The sequence below is a fragment of the Bubalus bubalis genome, chromosome 12 (assembly GCF_019923935.1).
Source record: "Bubalus bubalis isolate 160015118507 breed Murrah chromosome 12, NDDB_SH_1, whole genome shotgun sequence".
NCBI lineage: Eukaryota > Metazoa > Chordata > Mammalia > Artiodactyla > Bovidae > Bubalus > Bubalus bubalis.
Window position 1 is genome coordinate 49949017 of NC_059168.1, and position 24881 is coordinate 49973897.

The 24881-nt window shown below is 40.4% G+C and overlaps 1 protein-coding gene across 1 annotated transcript in view; it reads right to left on the reverse strand.

Annotated features, from left to right (window-relative positions):
• The window catches only part of DNAH6 (dynein axonemal heavy chain 6), a 279376-nt gene extending 259148 nt beyond the window's left edge, over window positions 1-20228 (reverse strand). The window contains exons 1-4 of the mRNA XM_006055830.4: window positions 19822-20228; window positions 17553-17785; window positions 8806-8982; window positions 3475-3734 (exon numbers count right to left, since the gene is read on the reverse strand). Of these exons, the coding sequence (XP_006055892.4) occupies window positions 3475-3734; window positions 8806-8982; window positions 17553-17777 (662 nt within the window). The 5' untranslated portion in view covers window positions 17778-17785; window positions 19822-20228. The remainder of the gene's footprint in view (window positions 1-3474; window positions 3735-8805; window positions 8983-17552; window positions 17786-19821) is intronic.
• Window positions 20229-24881: the final 4653 nt, after the last annotated feature.

Genomic DNA, 24881 nt, shown 5'->3' on the forward strand with positions numbered 1-24881 from the left:
ACGTTAAATAAGCAGGGTGACAATATACAGCCTTGACGTACTCCTTTTCCTATTTGGAACCAGTCTGTTGTTTCATGTCCAGTTCTAACTGTTGCTTCCTGACCTGCATACAGGTTTCTCAAGGGCAGGTCAGGTGGTCTGGTATTCCCATCTTCTTCAGAATTTTCCACAGTTTATTGTGATCTACACAGTCAAAGGCTTTGGCATAGTCAATAAAGCAGAAATAAATGTTTTTCTGGAACTCTCTTGCTTTTTCGATGATCCAGCGGATGTTGGCAATTTGGTCTCAATTTTAAGTTTGGCAAAATCTGATCTGACTCCTCTCATAATGGGGAACTAATCACAAATGGCACTCCTTGATGTCTGGATTATTGGATATTTTTTTAAAAAGAGGAAACTGTGTCTTTTCTGGGGAGCTGATCTCTGGCTGTGACCCTCCCGGCGGATGTCAACCATCCAGAAACACAAGAAGTCTTGGTTAGCAATGAAGTCTGCAATCTTGAGAAGGAAGAATGGAACTGGAGGAATCAACCTGCCTGACTTCAGGCTCAACTACAAAGCCATAGTCATCAAGACAGTATGGTACTGGCACAAAGACAGAAATATAGATCAATGGAACAAAATAGAAAGTCCAGAGATAAATCCACACACCTATGGACACCTTATCTTTGACAAAGGAGGCAAGAATATACAATGGAGAAAAGACAATCTCTTTAACAAGTGGTGCTGGGAAAACTGGTCAACCACTTGTAAAATAATGAAACTAGAACACTTTCTAACATCATACACAAAACTAAACTCAAAATGGGATTAAAGATCTAAACGTAAGACCAGAAACTACTAAACTCCTAGAGGAAAACATAGGCAAAACACTCTCTGACATAAACCACAGCAGGATCCTCTGTGACCCACCTTCCAGAATATTGGAAATAAAAGCAAAAATAAACAAATGGGACCTAATTAAACTTAAAAGCTTCTGCACAACAAAGGAAACTATAATCAAGGTGAAAAGACAGCCTTCAGAATGGGAGAAGATAATAGCAAATGAAGCAACTGACAAAGAATTAATCTCAAAAATATACAAGCAACTCCTGCAGCTCATTTCCAGAAAAATAAATGACCCAATCAAAAAGTGGGCCAAAGAACTAAACAGACATTTCTCCAAATAAGACATACAAATGGCTAACAAACACATGAAAAGATGCTCAACATCACTCATTATCAGAGAAATGCAAATCAAAACCACAATGAGGTACCATTTCACGACAGTCAGAATGACTGCTATTCAAAAGTCTACAGGCAATACATGCTGGAGAGGATGTGGAGAAAAGGGAACCCTCTTACACTGTTGGTGGGAATACAAACTAGTACAGCCACTGTGGAGAACAGTGTGGAGATTCCTTAAAAAACTGGAAATAGAACTGCCTTATGACCCAGCAATCCCACTATGGGCATACACACTGAGGAAACCAGAATTGAAAGAGACACGTGTACCCCAATGTTCATCGTAGTACTGTTTATAATAGCCAGGACATGGAAGCAACCTAGATGTCCATCAGCGGATGAATGGATAAGAAAGCAGTGGTACATATACACAATGGAGTATTACTCAGCCATTAAAAAGAATACATTTGAATCCGTTCTAATGAGGTGGATGAAACTGGAGCCTATTATACAGAGTGAAGTAAGCCAAAAAGAAAAACACCAATACAGTATACTAACGCATATATATGGAATTTAGAAAGATGGTAATGATAACCCTGTATGCGAGACAGCAAAAGAGACACAGATGTATAGAACAGTCTTTTGGACTCTGTGGGAGAGGGAGAGGGTGGGATGATTTGGGGGAATGTCATGGAAACATGTATAATATCATATAAGAAATGAATCACCAGTCCAGGTTCGATACAGGATCGTTGGGGCTGGTGCACTGGGATGACCTGGAGGGATGGTACAGGGAGGGAGGTGGCGGGGGGGTTCAGTATGGGGAACACATGTACACTCATGGCAGATTCAAGTCAATGTATGGCAAAACCAATACAATATTGTAAAGTAAAATAAATAAATAAACAGAAAAAAAGAGGAAACTGTGAAAACATTTCACATATTACTCAAGAAGTATTTGTAAAAATTGGCAAACAGTTTTTTTCTGAGTCACTGTTTAAGATTCATAACCTCTTCTCCAAAAACTTACAAAAAACCGGAAAAAAAATAGTAAGGTACTGGTGGAATAACAATACTATTAAAGGGATTTTTTTAAACATGAAATGGCTTTATATTCCATTGTATGTTAATTCTGCCATCTTAAAAAAACAAGTATGCCTCTTATTTTAAGAAAAGCATAAGTATACATGTAGCTGATTCATGCTGCTGTATAGCAGAAACTAAAACAACATTGGTGGAGAAATTAAGATCCCACACGTCATGGGGTGTGGCCAAAAAAAACCCCCCAAAACAAACAAAAAACCTCTAAAAAGCAAAAAAAGAAACTACAGTGCTGAGTAAGGAAGAAGAGAACTCCTAGAAGAAACTTTTATCTTCCTGTTCAGCAGAGACTGGGGTAGGCAGCTCAAAGTATTGGTGGCAAAGCTCAACTACAATGACCTTCAAGGAAAGACCATCTCAACAACTGTATTCATTCCAACTAAACAACCATGGGCTTCCCAGGTGGCGCTAGTGGTCAAGAACTTGCCTTCCCATGCAGGAGACATGAGATGTGGGTTCGATCTGTAGGTGGAAAGATCCCCTGGAGGAGGGCATGGCAACCCACACCAGTATTCCTGCCCTGAGAATCCCATGGACAGAGGAGCCTGGAGGGCTGCAGTGTATAGGGCCGCAAAGAGTCAGACACGACTGAAGTGACTTAGCACACATGCATGCAAACAACCATAGAGGAAGGCTGGCATCACCTTTAAGCCCTATTTCCCTGTTATGCTCAACTTTAAATCAGTTCAGAGACTCACATTTGGGTGACTCTTCAAATTATTTCAACAACAAATGTATATTTATTAACAATAGAGAGTATATGTGAGTGTGTGTGTACTATTAACCTATATAAATACCTGAAATTATCGTTCATTTTACTTCAAAAAACTTTATTTCTACTCTATTAAGGAAAAATGAAATGACAAGTAAAAAAAAATCACATATCATCCATTTTTTAATGCATGCCCTCTTCTTTTCTCAGTAATCACAAAATATCAAAATTGTTTGTAATACTGATTAAAGAAAATGGTATATTAATATAACATATAAGAAGCACAGCAGTATACCTCTCCATAAAAAGTCTATAAGTAAAGATAAATGGGCAAAATAAGTAAAACTGTTGTGATTAAGATTCATTTGTTATTGGATGATAACCAAAATAATAATTTATCCAGTAAATCATTAATACCCAATTGATTACGGATAACACTTGCAACCTTATTTGTAATTTTTACTGCTAAATAAATTGCTTCATAAAAGAGAACTCACTTCAGATTATATGTATCATATTCAATGGAAGATCTTGGCACTGCGGAGATCATATAAAGAAATCCGATGTGTTCGTTTTCACGGATTATTTTAACGATCTGCAAGGGATCTCGAATGTTGGCTTTAATAACTTCTTCTCGGTCATGGAAATAGTACTTAGGGTAAGTTAAGGAACTAGTCTCGTAGAGGCCTCTTCTTCCAATGCCGGTACATGACAGTTTAGCAGGAGAGGGAGACAAGTCAACAGAGGGCCACTGCATCTAAACAAAGCCAATTTTTCAAAAAGTGAGTTTTTTATACATAGTATCGAGTGTATATATATCAATCCCAATCTCCCAATTTATCCCACTTCCCTCTTCATCTCTTGGGGTCCATACATTTGTTCTCTTATATCTGTGTTTCTATTTCTGCTTTGCAACCATATTCCAATAAAAATTAACTTAAGAAATAGGGGTTTCCCTGGTGGCTCAGGCGTAAAGAATCCGCCTGCCAACGCAGGAGACATGGGTGGGGTTCGGTCCTTGGTCCAGAAAGATTCCACACTGTAGCGGAGCAGCGGACCTTGAGAGACACAACTATTGGGCCTGCGCTCTAGAGCCCAGGAACCGCAACTACTGAGCCCGTGTGCCCCAGCCACTGAAGCCAGCACACCCTAGCCCCTGTGCTCCACAAGGAGAAGCCACCGCAAGAAAAGTGGTCGCACTGCAGCAAAGAGTAGCTCCTGCTTGCCACAACTAGAGAAAAGCCCGAGTGGCAACGAAGACCCAGCCAATAAGTAAATAAACAAAATTATTTTAAAAAAAAAATTAAAAAATAAAACCCAAGTAAAAAACATGAGCTTTGCGGGGGGGTGGAGGGGGCGGAACTACATATATAAGTGACAAGTATCAACCTCCAGGACTAATTACCACACTGCCTACCTCTAGGGCTTAAAGGCAAGCATTTTTTAACTGAAAGAATTCTAATTATCATTTGGCAGTGATAGATCCCTGTTGGTACGCCTACCCATGTCTGTCCTCCTCTCACAAACTGCCCCAGCAACGATTCCCATTGCCTTCTCCCCTTCTTTTTTCAGTGTTTCTCACATCAAAATGCTCCCAGCTTCCTGGTATTCATGGGAGCCCAGCACTGCCCTTGCTCAGCTGCTCTGCATCTCCCCTGACCATGGCCTTTCCCTTCAACACCCTCTTCCTTCTGACGACCATGATGTTTTCCTGTGAGTGACGTCTTGGACCACTGTCATCATAACTCATGAGAAACTATTTTTTAGTGACTGTGAAGGGTTGGTACATTGAGTATTGGAATCAATATGTCATAGCCTTAGGGAAGGAGATACATAACTAACTTACAGTTGCTTTTCTGGAGTCAGTGCTTCTCACAGGTCAGTGTGCACGAGAATTTCCCCGGGGCTTTCTGTTCAAATGGAGATTTGCCAGCCAGTGTGTGTGTGTGTGTGTGGAGGGGCGGGGAGTGGGGCGCGGGGGGCAGAGCTTGAGATTCTGCATTTCTCACTTGCTCCCAAGAAATGCCTTGCTGCTGGTCCTTGATCACAAGTGGAGCCCCAAGGCCAAGCCCCACCACGTTCACATAACTTGAGCGCGTGCATACACGCTCAATTATGTCCGACTCTTTGCAACACCATAGACGGTAGCCCACAAGGCTCATACTGTTGAGCTTTGCTCCAATTCCTGGGTCTCACTGTCTGCCCTCAGTTCCACCCCCTGCTCCTTTGCTCCTGCCCCTTTGGGACAGCGTCACAAATCCTCTCTTCCTGAGGAGGAGGTTGATGACTGTGTTTGAGGGAGTGTGACATCAACTCCAACAATCGTCCCTTCGTCTCTCTGACAAGACTGACTGGCTTTAAGATAAAAAACTCACCACTGCAGACCCGCTTTGATGAACAATTGAGGTTCATGTATAAATGACATCTTTATTGTCTATTAGCATAGTTAGTAGAAGGTGCCATTTCCACAGGAGAGTTATTACCATAAGCCCCCTGGAGCAACCTCCCCAAAAGATGTGTATTCATAGAGGTCATTATTCTCCATCTCTGATTAAATACCCTACTGAGTAGGAGTTTCAGAAGAGAATCCTTGGAAGTTCAGAGCTAAAGGACATACATCTTTGAACTCAAAAGATAAAACGTGCTTCTTTCACTTACTGACCAAGGATAGTAGCGAAGATACTGTTTTCTTATGTAAAAGAAGAGGCCAAACCAGATGCCAGAACCAGAGAAAATACACATTGCTTTGTCCGAACCTTTCAACATGAGCTGTGATCAACTTTTTTTATGAGACAAGAGTGCTAATACTTTAACAGGAAATGTTTTTATTTTCTTTATTATATCCCTTAGAAAAGTATACTGCATTCTAAGTGAAAGATTTCTTCAACAATAGGCCTACATAGTTACATTTTATTTCTAATTATGTAACTTAGTGTGAAGATGTCATTTAATGTAAACAGTCACACAAGTTTGGATTTTGCAGGGGTTGGGGGAGGGAAATAAAATGTAGACGAGCTATCATACTCCTCTATGATGGATGCCCAGTCCAACTGATAATGTGCTCATGTGCTCAGTCGCGGCTGACTCTTTGTGACCCCATGGACTGTAGCCCACCAGGTTCCTCTGGCCATTGAATTTTCCAGACAAGCATATTGGAGTGGGTTGCCATTTCCTTCTCCAACTGATAATCAATCTTCCTTAATTACCAGAAGCAAACTCTTTAACTTTCCTCCCTCCCTCCTTCCTTCCTCATTTATTCCCTCCCTTCCTTCCTTCCTTCTTTCCTTCCTTCATCACGCAGGAAATCCTCATTGTTACATATCCACTCTAAACTCATTCTGAGAAATCAATACCCAGAAAAATAAATATCCTTCTTTTAAATGAAACATCCCCTTTTTCCCACAATTCCTTTCAAACTCTCTTAACTGAATTCTTCACTTAGTTACAGTTACAACCAAACATAACTCGTAACTTATTCCTTTTCAGTTGCTTCCTTCATTCCAGATGTGAACAAAATCTCTCTTTAATTTTTTTAATTAAAAAATTTGTTTTGGGAGTTGATTTGGGGGGTTTCCATGGTGGCTCAGGGGTAAAGAATCTGCCTGCCAATGCAGGAGATGCAGGTTCAATCCCTGGGTTTGGAAGATCCCCTCGAGAAGGAAATGGCTACTCACTCCAGTATTCTTGTCTGGGAAATCCCATGGACAGGGAGCCTGGCCAGCTACAGTCCATGGGGTTGCAGAGTCGGACACAACTTAAGTGGCTAAGCATGCATGCACAGTTGATTTACAATGTTTTATTAACTTCTATTGGACAGCAAAGTGATTCAGTTATACATATGTGTGTGTATGCTGATCTCTTCAGCTGTATCCAACTCTTTGTGACCCTATGGAATGTAGCCTGCCAGGCTCCTCTGTCCATGGGTTTCTCCAGGCAAGAATACTGGAGTGGGTTGCCATGACCTCCTCCAGGGGACCTTCCCCACCCAGGGATTGAACCCGAGTCTCTTACATCTCGTGCACTGGCAGGCAGGTTCTTTATCACTAGTGCCATCAGGGAAGCTCTCAGTCAAACATATATATATTCTTTTTCATATTCTTTCCCATTATGGTTTATCACAGGATATCGAATACAGTTCCCTGTGCTATACAGTAGGACCTTGTTTTTTATACTTCTTATATATAATAGTGTGCACAATCTCTCTCTTTTTGAAATTCAACCTACTTTATATCAAATGAATTAATTAACAACCTTTCTCAGCCCCACTTAAAATATCTCATTTTCTCTAATTCACAGAAACCAAAGTTATACAATTTCATGTAAAGATTTCACCTGCCAATGCAGGAGATGCAAGAGATCTGGGTTTGATCCCTGAATCAGGAAGATCCCCTGGGGGAGGGCATGGCAACCCACTCCAGTATTCTTGCCTGGAGAATTCCATGAGCAGAAGAGCCTGGTGGGCTACAGTCCATGGGGTCACAACGAGTCAGAAACGACTGAGTGACTGGCCACACACATACACACACACACACACACACACACACACACACACAAGTTCATGCAATTTATTATATGATATTCTTTCAGGATGATCTCAACCAAACCCATGGGTGAGCCTTCTTCCAGCTGGCTTTCAAGTCCATAGTTGTCCTATCTTATCTGCCTTGCTAACTTTCCACTCATTCCTCTGAGTTTAGTGCAATTCCTTAGGATAGTTTTTCTTCCACCAGTGGTCATTCTGGCCACCAGATCTAAGCATCCATTCTGTTTGGTTTTCCATTATTTTGTTCTTTAAATGATCAGTGAGAGCTCTTATCACACATCTACTAGGCGTAAGTGTTTACTTGTCTATTTCCCACCTCCAGATTCTATAATTCTCAAGGACACAGCTTGTCCTCAACTCTTCATTCCTAGAGATCCAGCCTAAAGCCTGAAAGAGACAGCTAGCACTGAAAGATCCTCTCAATAAAAAGCTCAGAGAATTCTTGGCTCTATTGGTATTTTTAATTGCAGGTGTGTCCTCCATATTTTCTCCCACTTCTGTTTTTTGTTGTTCTTGTTAAATATCTACATGTATTCACATAAAGCCAGGCTCTAGTGATTTTGCCCCAGAGCTACTATTCACTTATTCCTTCCCCGCTCTATAACTCTCATCAATTATAAAAGTTGTCTCTCTAGCTGGTTCAGTTTCTATTTTACTGCCCTTCACCAAGGTCTTCAAAGATTTGGGGGAATAATGATGAAAATTTCATTAAAGTTATAATAACATTCAAAACACTATTATGTCTTCTTTTAACATGTCTTCTAGAGAACATCTGGAGAAGGCAATGGCTCCCCACTCTAGCACTCTTGCCTGGAAAATCCCATGGACGGAGGAGCCTGGTGGGCTGCAGTCCATGGGGTCGCTAAGAGTCGGACACGACTGAAGCAACTTAGCAGCAGCAGCAGCAGCAGCTAGAGAACATCAGAAAACAGTGTACAGACTAAAAGTTTTCCTTTATGATTTTATCCTATTGTTGCCTGGGAAATCCCATGGAGAGGGGAGCCTGGCTGGATACAGTCCTTGAGGTTGCAAAGAGTCAGACAAGACTTAAGTGGCTGAACACACATGCACAGTTGACTTACAATGTTGTATTAACCTCTACTTGACAAATTTCCCTTAAACAGGAAGAACTGGGAGATATGTTGCCCAAATCCATTATATAACCTAATAGAAAAAGACTTTGCCATTATCATTATGAGTTAAAAGGTTAACTCATGATAACTCAGGTTACCAATGCTGTAGGAACTAAAATTGAAAGAATTAATGAAGCACTTTAATACTATACCTGTTTTTTCTTTTTCACAGCCTCTCCATGCTCAAGAAACTGAACAAGAGATTTGGTAGAAGTTTTTTCTTCAGGACTTCTTGGAGGTTTTAGGACACCAGAAGCGATTAACCGGTTTCGGTTCTGTTCATATATGTAATCAGGCATCTTATGATCTTGGTGGACTTTTAGTACTGGCTTTGGGAAATAAAGAGACATGTTAATCCCTTAAAAATTAATGTGAACTGGTCTTATTCTTAACTACCTTTGGGTTCTGGTTCTGTTGGAAATTGATCACCTTCCAGGACTACTTCCTATCTAGGCCACAATCATTATAGCAGCTACCACCAGTTTGTCCACGGCCTGCTGCATGAGTAAGACTTTTCTGCTTAGTTTCCATTAATTCTGCCTTTTAAACACCAACGAATACTTCTAAGGGTGATGTTATGACAGAAAGAGTGCAGAAGCATGAAATGACATACTCACTAATTGTTCCGTACAAACTCCCTACCATTCACTACAACAGTTACCATGGGAAGGATCATACATTCCTCCCACCTTACCCAAAAGTCACTGTTCACTTTCTATAGCCATAACTGGTTGAAGACCATCACAAAGCCAAACAACCTGATTTTTAAATGGGCAGAGAATCTGAATAGACTTATTTCCAAAGAGGAAGTACAGATGACCCATAGGCTCATGAATAGATGCTCAGTATCATTAATTGTTAGGACAGTGTAAATCAAAACCATAGAGAGGTATCACCTCACACCTGTCAGAATGACTGTTGTCAAAGAGACAACAAATAACAAGTGTTGCTGAGATGTAGAGAAAAGGGAAAACTGCTGGTGGGAATGTAAACTGGTGCAGCCTCTATGGAAAACAGTATGGAGATTCTCAAAAAAATTTAAAAAAGAACTACCATATGACCCAGCAATTCCACTCCTGGGTATTTATCTGAAGAAAATTAAAATAGTAATTCAAAAAGATATATGCACCCTATGTTCACTGAGGCTTTATACAATAGCCAAGATATGGAAGCAACCTAAGAACCCATCAATACACACACACACACACACACACACTGTGAAGTATTACTCAGCCATTGAAAAGAATAGAATTTCGCCATTTGCAGCAACATGGATGAACTTGGAAGGTATTATGCTAAGTGAGTTAAGTCAGACAGAAAGACAAATACTGCATGGTATCACTTACATGTGGAATCCAAAAGTACAACAAACTAGTGAATATAACAAAAAAGAAGCAGACTTATAGATATAGAGAACTAGTAGTTATGAATGGGGCTGAAGGGGCAAAGCAGAGGTTGGGGAGTGGGAGATATAAACTATTGGGTATAAGATAGGCTATAAGAATATATTTTACAAAATGGGAAATAGAGCCAATATTTTTTAATAACTGTAAATGGAGTGTAACCTTTAAAAATTGTGTATAAAATACAAAAAAATCCAGTTATAAGATAAATAAGTACTATGGATGTAATGTGCAAGATGATAGAGGCAATACATATGAAAGTTGTTACAAGAGTCCTAATGGTTCTCATTATAAGAAATTTTTTTTTCTTAAATTTTGTATCTATATGAATTGATAGCTGTTCACTAAACTTATCATGGTAAACATCTCATGATGTATGTAAGCCAAATCAGTATGTTGTTGATGTCTAACTTATACAGTACATTATGTTTATTATATCTCAATAAAACTGGAAGAAAAAAAGAGAGACAATCAGATTCTATATGCCAGTTTAATCAAAGAACACTGCACTTGGTATGGAAGTATTCAGTCCCAGAAAATCAAACTCAAGACTCTAGATCTAAATACCAACATATAGGAAATATAAGAACCAGAGAAATAGGTTAGCTACCATGGTGGGGATGCAATCAACAAAACTAGACTGTGGGACTATATAGACAAATAACAAATTTTATCAATTAAAATTTTTTTCCCAGGAAAAAGTAAAAGAGTTGATGGATAACTTATAAATCAAGAGACTTAAGAGAAATATCAACCAGTTAGAAGAAAAATATCGACCAGTTAGTGCATAGATCTTATTTTGATCTAAATTTTAACAAGGACTTTGCAAACAAAATTATTATAAGACAATCAGGGAAATGTGAATTTTTTTAACAGTTTAAATTATTCTAATGGCTTTCCTGAGATATAATGCTGCTAAGTCGCTTCAGTCATGCCTGACTCTGTGCGACCCCATAGACGGCAGCCCACCAAGCTCCCCCGTCCCTGGGATTCTCCAGGCAAGAACACTGGAGTGGGTTGCCATTTCCTTCTCCAATGCATGAAAGTGAAAAGTGAAAGTGAAGTTGCTCAGTCGTGTCCAACTCTTCACGACCCCATGGACTGCAGCCCACCAGGCTCTTCCGTCCATGGGATTTTCCAGGCAAGAGTACTGGAGTGGGGTGCCATTGCCTTCTCCTGAGATATAATAGACATACATTAAGCTGTACTTTGGAGAAGGAAATGGCAACCCACTCCAGTATTCATGCCTGGAAAGTTCCATGGACAGAGGAGCCTGGCAGGTTACAGCCCATGGGGTTGCAAAAAGTTGGACACAACTAAGCAAGTAACACACAAACACACACACAAACTGTACATATTTAAAGTGTCCAAACTGACATAATTTAGAAGTCATATTATATATATGTTCTAGTTTTTTTATTATATATACGCTTATATTATATATATGTTCTAGTCATATATATATATATGTTCTAGTCTTTTCATAAGATGTTTTTAGCCAACCCAATTATATATATGAAACAGAACTCAAACATGAGCCTTCTCAGGTTCCTTTACAATACTCCTCCCTAAGCAAATACGGATCTGCTTTGCATCATTATACATTAATTTGCATTTTCCAGACTTTTATGTAAATGCAATAAAATAGTATGTATCTTTTGCCCAATCATCTTTCAGCATAATTAATTATGCTGAGATTCCCCTATGTTGTTTCATCCATAATTCATTTATTTTTTAGGCTGAGTAGGAAACATCACAATTTTTTCATTCATCTCTTGATGGACATTGTGGTTGTTTCCACTTTGGGGCTTCTAAAAATAAAATGCTGGAGGGGGATCAGGATGGTGGAGTAGAAGGGCATGGAGCTCACCTCCCTAAAAACACATCAAAAATCCAGCTACGGGTGGAACGAGTCTCACAGAACACCAGTTGGAAACTTGCAGAAGATCCACACAACCAAAGCTGCGAAAAAGATCTCCAGGTAAAGGGGTAGAAAGAGGAGGAGGTGGGAATGGCATGCTGAACAGAACTGGCACCCCTGGGAGGGATTCATAAAGGAGAGAAGTTCCTCAAGGTCAGACTCTCACCCCGGGAAACCCCCTGGCCTGCCAGGAGGTCCACTAGGACAGATAGAGGGCCTGGAGAAGGCTAATTCGACTTGGGAGGAGTGTGGGTGTGCTGACTTACTGTCAGGGCAGACAGAGACCACTGCTAGTCACTGCTGCATACCACACTTCCCAATTCCAAGTACACACCATACCAGGCTCACCAAGGCAAAGTGCCAAGTCTTGGACAGACACACCCTGGGAGAGGGCTCCATCTACCTGCAGAGAGATAGCCTGGAAGGCCTAGCATGTGATCCTGATCAAACCTTGGATCCCTTTGCATGCACACACAGGGCGGGGGCAGGTCTGGTCCTTGAGGACTCTGTCAGCGTGCATACTAAGTGGTGCCATAGAAATGCACAGCAACTAGACTCTTAGTCCCTGGTAGACATGCCAGAGGCAGGAATATACAGGTTTTGCTTATTTCTGGCAGCAGAACTCTGGCCCTGCCCACTCTACACTGCAGTTTGGAGCTGGATCTGGGGAGGACAGTTCTGGGACATGTCAGCAAAGAGGCAGCCCAGGTCCCAGGTGGCAGCAAAACCACTTAGATTCCTGCAGCCACCAGCACCCTGGCCCCAGCTCCAGCCCACTTCATACCAACAGTAGATGTGGGACAAACACACAAAGAGGCGTGATCATGGGCTGCTTCTGGGTGGAACCATGGCTGCCTGCACGTGCCATCCACAGGTTCACTGTGACAATATGGGCCTCACTTACTTTAACAGTCACCTCTTGTGGGGCAGGGCATCCACTTGTTGATGAAAAATTAATCAGTTGGTTAATGAAGAAATGGAAAGTTTTATTCAAGACATATTTGAGGATGATAATACAAGAACCTCAGAAAGCTCTGAGAATTCTTCTACTTGTTAGAAGTCAAGGCACAGTTATAGAAGTGTTTTTGAGACAGAGATGTACATTAGATGTACATCAAATGACATATTATTGGCAGTTTACATGATCCAGATCCAAGTATTATCATGGTGGGTCATGTGACCATGTATTAGCTCAAGAAGGAATGTTATCATTTAAGGAGCTGTCTTGTTGATTCTGGGAGATGTTGGTTTTTATGGTTGAACAGGTATTCCTGCCTCTGAGAGAGGTCTAGTTGATGCACATTGCAGATATACAAAGCACGGTGCAAGGAGAGAGAAGGACAAAGGGCAGAGAATTTTTTAATGTTTCAATTCTTCTTATTTTTCCATAAAATACAAATTTTATTTCATATACTCAAGGGCAATGGATCCTGATTAAACCCAACCTTCAGGATTTCTACTCCAATAACTAGAGAACAGACCCCCTCACCAACAGGGCAGTGACAGCCATGGAGAAAAGAAGAGACCTCACCCAACATCCAGCACTAGCTCTGGAGACCTCGGTGTCTACTCTCACAAGCTACTATCAAGGGATAACAGCAAACACATTCAGGATAGACGTGGCTGGCATTCAGACCAAGCCAGCCACTACACAAAAATACAGTCTTCCTAGGGATGCTCCTTCAAACACCAACTAGATAACTGCTTCTCCTAAATTCACAGAGACAGAGAAAGTTTAAGTGAAATGAAAAAGCAGAGGACCCATTCTCAGTTAAAAGAACAAGAGAAATTTCATGAAAGAACAAATAACGAAACAGACTTCACCACACTATTAGACCCCAAGTTCAAAAAGAAGATAATAAAAATGCTGAAGGAATTGAGAAAGATGATTGATGGAAATGCAGATCATTGTAACAAGGAACTAGAAAGTATAAAGAAGAACCAATCAAAATTAGACAGCTCAATTGGTGAGATAAAAACCAATCTAGAAGCAATAAATAGCAGACTAAATAGCAAAGAAGAATGAATAAGTTATCTGGAAGACAGAATAATGGGAATCACCCAATCAGAATGGCAGTCAGAAAGAAAAATGAAGGAAAAAAAAAAGCAGCACATAAGATATATGGAGTAATATAAAGCATGCCAACCTATGCATAATGTATTCTATCAGTCTATTTGTCTATCTTGACACCAATGCTATAATGTCTTAATTATTGTAGTTTTATAGTAAGTATTGAAATCAAGAGTGTTAGATTAAAAAATTTTTCTTTTTCAATGTTGCTTTGCTTGTTCTAAGTCCTTTGCATTTCTCTATGAATGTTAGAATCAGCTTGTCAATTTCTACCAAAAAAGAAATATTATGTGGACTGTGATTGGAATTGTGCTGGATTTATAGGTCAATTGGGGAGAATTGACATCTTAAAATTTTTTCTTTTAAACCACATAGCATCATTCTTCATTTATTTAGATCTTTAATCTCTCTTATATTTTGTAGTAGTCATGTATAGATGTGAGCGCTGGACCATAAAGAAGGCTGAGAACTGAAGAATTGATGGTTTTGAATTGTGATGCTGGAGAAGCTCTTGAGAGTCCCTTGGACAGCAAGGACATCAATCCTACAGGAAATCAACCCCAAAACTGGACAAGGATAATACCAAGAAAAGAAAACTGCAAGCCAATACTCTTGACAAACATAGATGCAGAAATCAATAAAATATTAGCAAACAGAATTCAGCAAGACCTTAAAAGGAACATACACTATGATCAAGTGGAATTTGTTCCAGGGAAGAAATGAATTTTGGGGTTCCAAAATTTGGGACTGGCATCTCTGAAAGCTTGTCCATTCAGTCTGGCAGGTGATTAAGTCTGGGACTCATTCAGATGACATCTCCTCTAGGATTCATTCAGGTGACATCACCCAATCTAAAGGAGCCTGTGGTTTGTCTTGACAGGTTCCCGATATTATTTTCTTAACAGTAACTATCATCAGATGACATTGCTCAGTTTCTTTACTTAGGATCATTAGAATGTCAACTGGAATCTTGTCTGCCTTGCTCATTGCTGTTTCTCCAGAGCATGACTCAGAGACTGGATGATAGCAGGTATGAATAAATATTCAACATATATGAATTTATCACACTGATAACAAATGGAGCTTACTTTAATCATCAAAGGTTCATTATACACTTTTGCCAAGTGAAGTAAATCCATCAGAGAGAAATAAGTGTAAAAGTACATGGAAAAGTCATATTAAAAGTCATACAAGGTTCATGGGGAAAAAATAGTAGGGAGGCCCCTACTGTGCCCACATAGTGTGGGCACAGTGCTCTCTGGAGAAGAGAGCAGCTACAGGCAGTACCCTACCCACCTTGCAAATGGAATTTCAAGGACAAGAGCATCTGTTACTTTGTATTTTTTGTTAATCTGAACTGCAATCGGTTGTATAGCTTTCTATGTATTTAAGCTGTTAATTTTCTTATTAAATATTTGAATTAATTCCTTCAGTTCAATTCAGTCTCTCAGTCATGTCTGACACGTTGCTACCCCATGGACTGCAGCACGCCAGGATTCCCTGTCCATCACCAACTCCCGGAGCTTGCTCAAATTCATGTCCATAGAGTCAGTGATGTCATCCAACCATCTCATCTTCTGTCGTCCCCTTCTCCTCCTGCCTTCAATCTTTCCCAGCATCAGGGTCTTTTCAAATGAGTCAGTTCTTCACATCAGGTGGCCAAAGTATTGGAGTTTCAGCTTCAGCATCAGTCCTTCCAATGAATATTCAGGACTGACTTCCTTTAGGATCGACTTTAGGATTGATTAGTTTGATCTCCTTGCTGTTTAAGGGACTCTCAAGAGTTTTCTGCAACACCACAGTTCAAAAGCATCAATTCTTCAGGTCCTCAGCTTTCTTTATAGTCCAACTCTCACATCTATACATCAGATCAGATCAGATCAGTCGCTCGGTAATGTCCGACTCTTTGCGACCCCATGAATCGCAGCACGCCAGGCCTCCCTATCCATCACCAACTCCCGGAGTTCACTCAGACTCACGTCCATCGAGTCAGTGATGCCATCTAGCCATCTCATCCTCTGTCGTCCCCTTCTCCTCTTGCCCCCAATCCCTCCCAGCATCAGAGTCTTTTCCAATGAGTCAACTCTTCGCATGAGGTGGCCAAAGTATTGGAGTTTCAGCTTTAGCATCATTCCTTCCAAAGAAATCCCAGGGCTGATCTCCTTCAGAATGGACTGGTTGGATCTCCTTGCAGTCCAAGGGACTCTCAAGAGTCTTCTCCAACACCACAGTTCAAAAGCATCAATTCTTTGGCGCTCAGCTTTCTTTACAGTCCAACTCTCACATCTATACATGACCACAGGAAAAACCATAGCCTTGACTAGACGAACCTTTGTCAACAAAGTAATGTCTCTGCTTTTGAATATGCTGTCTAGGTTGGTCATAGGTTTTCTTCCAAAGAGCAAGCGTCTTTTAATTTCATGGCTGAAGTCACCATCTGAAGTGGTTTTTTTCCCTAGGTTAATCTTTTTTCATATAAAGTAACATTTAAATAAAAATAATGAAATCAGCACTATGGATCTCCAAGAATGTCTACCTCCTGTATGAATTCATACTTAAATTTGAGAAGCAATGGAATAAGGGTTAATGTCCATTACATATATATATATATATATATAGTTAAAGATATACATATATATGCATATTTTTTAAAACCTCAAAAGCTGATAGGAAAAAAGCAAACAACTTAATTTTAAAGTGAAAAATGGTTATGAACAGAATCCATGAAATAAGTAAGATGCATGCCACTGAATGAATGAAAATACACTCAATGTCCACCACATATATACTGCCTCCCACTCTTCTTTTACACTTTTCCTTCTTTCAATTCTCCAATCTCTGACTCTCTTTTCTATGATAACTGTCATTAAAACAATAGGATATTTATCCTTTCTCCATGCTCAAACAATTTTACATAAATTTTGCATAATGTTTTACATAAAATATATATTTTTATATAATTTGTTAACTTCACTAATGAGATGCAAACCACAACAACAATGTGATGTCATTTTCACCTATCAGTCTAGCAAAAATAAAGAGAAGTGATAGCCTCAGTTTTGACAAAGATGTGGATTCTTAAAATTATTTTTCAGACATGCACAAAATTTTTCAGGACACTAGGCATTTGTTTGAAAATAATAAAATTATACAATTATACATATTACTCTTACTGAAGTTTCTAGTATGAAATGGTACCCAAGTACCTAAAATAGCCTTACAACCTACATGATTAAGTATCCGTATTGCACATAATGCTAGAGAGGATTTATGTGCTAGAGAACTTTTTCATCACAGCATCCCACCACCTCCAACAGTACTTTTAGAACTCAACATTTTTTAAAATAAATAATTATGTTTACATGCTCTTAAACAAGTCTTAACTTTCAAGTTTTCATTCCTTCTGTGTTAATTAAGAGTCTAGAAATTATTACCAACCCCCAAAGCAACTCTGCAACTTCCTCTGTAGCCAAAAGTGGCTAAAATGCTGGTTTTCAACCTTACCAAAGGCTCCAGTTTTATAGGCTGCTGTCGTTTTCTCGTCCTCTCCTGAGCTTTTGTAGTGTGTTCAAATGTCAGGACTTGTGTATCACCTTGATTTTCTGTGGTTGTTACAAAACTCAGTCTTCCCTTTGCTCTTATACTATTTAGTCTTGCAAGCATGGGGTTTTCTGACAGCTCTCCAATACTTTTCAGGTCCAACTCATTCTCTGAGAGACGAGAAGCCATCTTCCTCTCTGGAAAGGTCAGGGTCAAGAAAAGAAAAATGAAAAGTAAAGCGAAAGAATTGGGGAAGTACGGTTAAGCAGAGGTGTTTTAAGAACCAAGCAGAGCTGCATTTGCTTATCCCTGAAGAAAACTTATCAAAGTTACCCCATTCTTCCCAAACTAAGTACTTGAATTAGAGTAATGATAACTATGCCTGGCCTTCTAGAAGACCCACAACTTGGATGGGACCCAGGAACTTGCATTTCTAATAAGTTCTTAGGTGATGCTGTTGCTGCTTCTGATTTGGGGACCACATACCAGCATGCATGCTAAGTTGCTTCAGTCATGTCCAACTCTTTGCAACCCTATGGACTGTAGCCCTCCAGGCTCCTCTGTCTATGGGATTCTCCAGGCAAGAATACTGGAGTGGGTTCCCATGTCCTCCTCCAGGGGATCTTCCTGACCCAAGGATCAAACCCATATCTTTTATATCTCTCCTGCATTAGCTGGCAGGTTCTTTACCACTTGTGCCAGCTGGGAAGCCCACTAGTCCAGATTTGGAAGGATGAATAGAAATGAAATCATATTGAGATCCTTTCTCACACATGAGTGTGCAAAATATTTCTGAGGGTGGCAGTGGTGTTCAAAAGAAAGGTAATTCTAACACAGGCAATCTGAGATACCTAGCCTAGATACTTATAGATAAACCAAATAAAGGGGAAAAAAAGTTGATGGCTAACTCATAAAATAGTGCCTTGGGGCATTTTATGAGGATGAGAATCATTTGAAAAGCTTGTGAAAAAGCAGATTCTAATTCATAAACTTTGATTAGCAAGGCCCCAGAATACTAGAACTATCAGCCTTTTGTAATGGTCTTGTATTTTCACCAGCACTCACACTCCAGTCCCATCACATGGATGGAAATACTTTTCTTAAAAACAGTATTATCACACACAGGGTCTTAAACCAGGTGTCAGCAGATCCAGGTTTTAGTCTAGATCAGCACTGGCCAATCAAAATATAATGCAAATCTCCTATGTAACTAAAAAATTTTAAGTAACCACATTTAAAAACAAAAAGGAACATATAAAGAATTTTTTAACTTTTTATTTTGTATTAGGGTATAGCCAATTAACAATGTTGTGATAGTTTCAGGACTCAGCCATACATATACATGTATTCATTCTTACCCAAACTCCTCTCCCATCCAGGCTGCCACGTAACATTGAGCAGAGTTCCCTGTGTTATACAGTAGGTCCTTGGTTGTTATCCATGTTAAATATAGCAGTCTGTATATGTCTTCATCCCAGCTTCTCCCTCACTACTCCTTTCCCCTATGCTTCCCCCTAGCAAACATAGGGTTCCTTCTCTAAGTCAGCAAGTCTAAAAATAAATTAATTTTAATAATGTTTTTTAACATAACTAAAATATTATCATTTCAACATATAATCAGTATAAAATTTGTTAATGTGATAGTTTTATTTTTTGCTACTACATTGTGGAATTATTTCACCTTAAGGACACATTTTAAATCAGAAGAGCCCCCCTCCCCGTGTAGCTAGTGGCTACCATATTGAAATAGGTCCAGATCTGACCACCCAGTGAGAGATCTTGGACAAGTCTCTTGGTATCTCTATTCCTCAGTTTCCAGCCCTGTAAACTGGTAGGTAGGTAGTATGCTATGCTATGCTATGCTAAGTCGCTTCAGTCGTGTCCGACTCTGTGCGACCCCATAGACGGCAGCCCACCAGGCTCCACCGTCCCTGGGATTCTCCAGGCAAGAATACTGGAGTGGGTTGCCATTTCCTTCTCCAAGGCATGAAAGAGAAAAGTGAAAGTGAAGTCGCTCAGTGTGTCCGACTCTTAGCGACCCCATGGACTGCAGCCTACCAGGCTCCTCCGTCCATTGGATTTTCCAGGCAAGAGTACTGGAGTGGGGTAGGTATCATTAAAATGCGACTTTCTCTGCCTTTCTGAGCCTTTCCTTCTATACTCCAAAGATCATGCTGAGTCTTTTGCCTAGAAGTCGTAGTTCAGCCCCACAGCTCGATTCCTCAGGACTCACCAAGTCAGACTAGAGAAGCAGCCGCCTCAAAGGGTCTATTGAGACAGAGCAAAGACAGATCCGGGAGTAGAAAGTTGTCTCTTAAGCCTAGACTGTTTCCCGTTGCCTAGCAGCCACCGGGCCTCCGCTGATGCTTACTGCGCCTGTGCGCGATCTGTCGCCACTGGCAACCCCTCAGCCAACTGCCGCTCAGATTCGGAGTCCAGGACTGTGCTGGGCAGTCGAGCCAATTACCGTCTCGGAATGTTTTCTTCGTCGCTGTTTGGTGGAGAACCAGCACTAGACCTACCGGCTTCTGAGGGCTTGGCTGGAAGAAGGTGCAAAGGAGGTGGTTACGTCTATTTGTTCCTTCGCATGTCAGCGGCTCACGCTCACTACCCCTCCCTCCTCCAGTACTGTTTTCTGTTCCTCTTCAAGAGGCTTGGGACTGCCTGACATTCGCTTTAATCCAGCTTTGTCTGGTTAGAAGAATCAAGTACTTTTGTAGACAGTTCAGGCCCGGATCTCCGAGAGAGCGACCGTCCTGCATCTCTGCCCCTCCCATTGACCTCCTCCCAAGAGTGTCCTAAAACACTAAGAATGCGGGCTCTTCCCCTCAAACTCCACCCTGTCCTTTTTACTTATGTTCTTGTCTACCTGAAAGGTAATTTAGTGTCCTTAGTGTCAGGCATAGCAAACCTATATTACTTGGTCTCTGTGCTATATTCACCAAAACAGACCCTGGATCTTGCATGGTATTTGCGTGCGTGCTAAGTCATTTCAGTCGTGCCTGACTCTTGGAGACTCCATGAATTGTAGCCCTCCAGGCTCCTCTGTCCATGGGATTCTCCAGGCAAGAATACTGGAGTGGGTTGCCGTGCGCTCCTCCAGGGGATCCTCCCCACCCAGGGATTGAACCTCTTATGTCTCTCCTATATTAGCAGGCCGGTTTTCTACCACTAGCGGCACCTAGGAAGCCCCTATGGCTTTTAGACCCACCTATTAAGGTGGTGCAGTGGTAAAGAATCCGCTTGCCAAAGGAGAAGATTCAAAGTGGAGGGTTGGATCCCTAGATGAGGAAGATCCCCTGGAGGAGGAAATGGTAACTTGGGGCAGTATTCTTGCCTGGGAAATCCAATAGATAGAAGAACCAGACGGATTCCAGTTAGTGCGGTCGCAAAAGAGTCAGACAGGACTGAGGGATTAAACACACAACAAACAGCACATCTCCAAATGACTGCTGGCAATGGTATATGGAAGCAATCCCACGGATGCCCCATGCAGTTGCTTACTTTAGATGCTTTATCCCAGTTAGTGATCAGGGAAAGCAGTCCTTTCACCTGTCTAGGGTAAATATTCCACCAGATGACAGAGTCTTGGTTTTCAGCCTCCCCTCCAAAATAACATAATCACCTCTGAAAGTCATTGTTTTACTTTTTCCTTTTTGGTCCTTTTTGTTTTAACCTTGATATGTGTTTCTTGCCTTGAATGCAAAGCTGTATATGAAGTGCTTGACATATTAAACTCACAACCTGCAGTTTATCAATCTTAAGATACTCGGGTATGTATTTTACATGCCTACAAAGTAGAGAGACATGTAACATTAGAGCTGGAAAAGATATAACAGATCACTCAATCCAACTGCTTCCCCATTTCATTAAAAAGAGAGCTGAGACCCAGAGAGAAAGGAAGTAATTTACTCCAGGTCAGGCACCTAGCCCTGGTAGAGATAAAATTAGAATACAAATCTCCTAATTCTTAATCAGACTAGGAAATAGCAAGAGAGGAACTTCAGTTTAGAAACAATTAAAAAACTGAAATGTAAACATCATAAGGTACACACAGGTAATCAATCAGAGAGAATAAAATACAAACTAGTAGTGAAAAAAATTCAAAACCAACCCAATATACATCAAAGCATATTATAATAATATGTAATGTGAGACACACCTCCCAAAATAGATTACATTTTGGATGTGCAATGAATATTTTTATCTGTTCTTTTCAAAGTTTATGCAGTGGGAGACAAAAATCTATTGCTCCTTAGGACAAGAATCCCTTTGTTAGTAGATGAAGGTGTCTATATTCTAATGTTAGCTTATGAAGCTAAGGATTTCATTCCTAGAGCCAAGAATGGTGAGGATAGGAGACATGGACACATAGAGTTTTATGAAGGTATTGCTATACTGAACACTACTCATCAAATCTCTCACAATTTATTTTTTTTTTAATGTGGCAAGATGTCATCTTCATTATCAAACACATACATACCCAGTCGCTTCAGTCATGTCCGACTCTTTGCCATCCCATGGACCATAGCCCGCCGGGCTCCTATGTCCATGGGACTTTCCTAACAAGAATGGAGTGGATTGCTATTCAGTTCTATTGAGTACTTAATGTATCAACACAAATAGGAGCTTTGTTTATTGCATGTTAATTGTTTCATAGTTTCTGCAATAGTAATGATTGTTCTTATTTATTAAGTGCTTCTTATGTGCCAGGTTGGAGAAGGTGATGGCACCCCACTCCAGTACTCTTGCCTGGAAAATCCCATGGACGGGGGAGCCTGGTAGGCTGCAGTCCATGGGGTTGCGAAGAGTTGGACACGACTGAGCGACTTCACTTTCACTTTTCACTTTCATGCATTGGAGAAGGAAATGGTAACCCACTCCAGTGTTCTTGCCTGGAGAATCCCAGGGACGGGGAGCTTGGTGGGCTGCCATCTATGGGGTCACACAGAGTCGGACACGACTGAAGCGACTTAGCAGCAGCAGCAGCAGATGTGCCAGGTACTATGCTATATATTTTTCATTTATGTTCTCAAATACATCCAACAAACCTGAAATTCCCATCTAATAGCTAAAGAACTTGGAGAAGGAAATGGCAACCCACTGCAGTGTTCTTGCCTGGAGAATCCAGGGGATGGAGGAGCCTGGTGGGCTGCCATCTATAGGGTCGCACAGAGTCAGACACGACTGAAGTGACTTAGCAGCAGCTACAAAAGATTTACAAGAATAGATTATGAAAGTAGTAATACTAAGTGAAAAATGGTTAAAATTTATTGAACACTAAGTTAAGGTTTATATGCTGGACCTTTGTGAAATGTTTTCTACTATTATACTGTTCATTGCAACAGCTCATATTGTTTTAGAGGTATTATTGTACCTGCTGCTGCTGCTAAGTCGCTTCAGTCGTGTCCGACTCTGTGCGACCCCATAGATGGCAGCCCACCAGGCTCCCCCATCCCTGGGATTCTCCAGGCAAGAACACTGGAATGGGTATTATTGTACCTACTCCACCAAAAAGGAAATTGAGGCTTAAAGGGGTTGATTTACCCAAGAGGACTCCAGAAGTGGTAAATGGTAGAGCTAAGATACACATTCAGATTCATGAAATTTAAGTTAAAGTTCCAAAATATTAGTCCTGGAATTCTGCTACTGGAGATATGGTAGACTATATCCTTAAAAATTCCTGAAGCAAAACTCCTGTGTATTTGGATAAACTCCAAGGCACATTATTTTAACTGTATTGCTGAACTCATAAGAACAAGAGAATCATAACAATAGAATACTGTTGATGGAAATGTAAATTGGTGCAATCACCATAGAATAGAAAACAGCATAGAGATTCCCCCCAAAATTGAGAATACAACTACTGCGTGGTCCAGCTATTCCACTTCTGGCTATTTATGCAAAGTCTACATATTTTCTAATATATTAGAAAAAATATATTCACCCCTATATTCATTACAGCATTTACAATAGCCAAAATATGGAAACAACCTAAAGTCCGTGAATAATGAATGGATAAAGAAGACAATGGAATACTACTCAGCCATAAAAAACAAAATATTGCCATTTGAGACAATAAGTATAGATTCTTGAGGGTATTATGCTAAGTGAAATAAGACAGAAAAAGACAAAGACCATATTATTTCACTCATTCATATATGGGATATAAAATAATAATAATAAATGACCAATCCATAGCAAACAAAAACAAAAACAGAGGTATTACAGAGAGCAGAGATGTGATTGCCAGGGGGACTGCAGGTGGCTGGGAGGAGGAAACACGGGTCAACTCTATGATGATGGGTGGAAACTAAATTTTTGATGGTGAGCACACTGTAGTGTATACAGAAGTTTAAATAATGTGTGAGTGAGTGAAGTCGCTCAGTTGTGTTCGACTCTTTGCGACCCCGTGGACTGTAGCCCCCCAGGCTCCTCCGTCCATGGGATTCTCCAGGCAAGAATACTGGAGTGGGTTGCCATCTCCTTCTCCAGGGGATCTTCCTGACCCAGGGATCGAACCCAGGTCTCCCGCATTGCAGGCAGATGCTTTACCGTCTGAACTGAAGGGTTTAGAGGCCGTCAAATGGACATGACCTATATAGGCAATTTTGATGGTTTTACATAGAAATGACCTCTAATGGAAGAGAACACAAATGAGAACTATTTGAGATACATTTCTATGTAAAATGTAGTTTGCACATAATTCAGCATTTTAAATGAGCACTCTGCAACCGAGACCAAATATCAATCATCTCTTGAGGTTTTCTACTATGTACCAACATCAAATCTACATAGGAACAAATGTTACTCCTGCTTTTCTCTTCTTTATCAAATGTCCTGAAGCCTTTGTGTCTCTCTGGAGCAAGGCTGAGTTTCTGAAGGCACATTCCAGTATAAACATCATCGATGGGGTAGAGAAATAATGTGTACAATGTTATATACTTGAGATTTATGTCATATACCAATGTTATGGCAAAAAAATTTTTTTTAAAAACCAAACTGTATATGTAAAGTGTGTGTAGCCAATTGTGTGTAAGTTACACTTTAGTAAAATTTATCCAAGAAATAATAAAATTGCATGCACAAACTTTTAAAAATAGTAACAATTATTCCTAGAATTACACTTCAAAATCACCTGGAAGTGTGAAAGTGAAAGTGTTAGTTGCTGCGTCATGTTTGACTCTTTGCCACCCCGTGGACTGTAGCCTGCAGGGATCCTCTTTCCATGGGATTCTCCAGGCAAGAATACTGGAGTGGGTAGCCATTCCCTTCTCCAGGAGACCTTCCCAA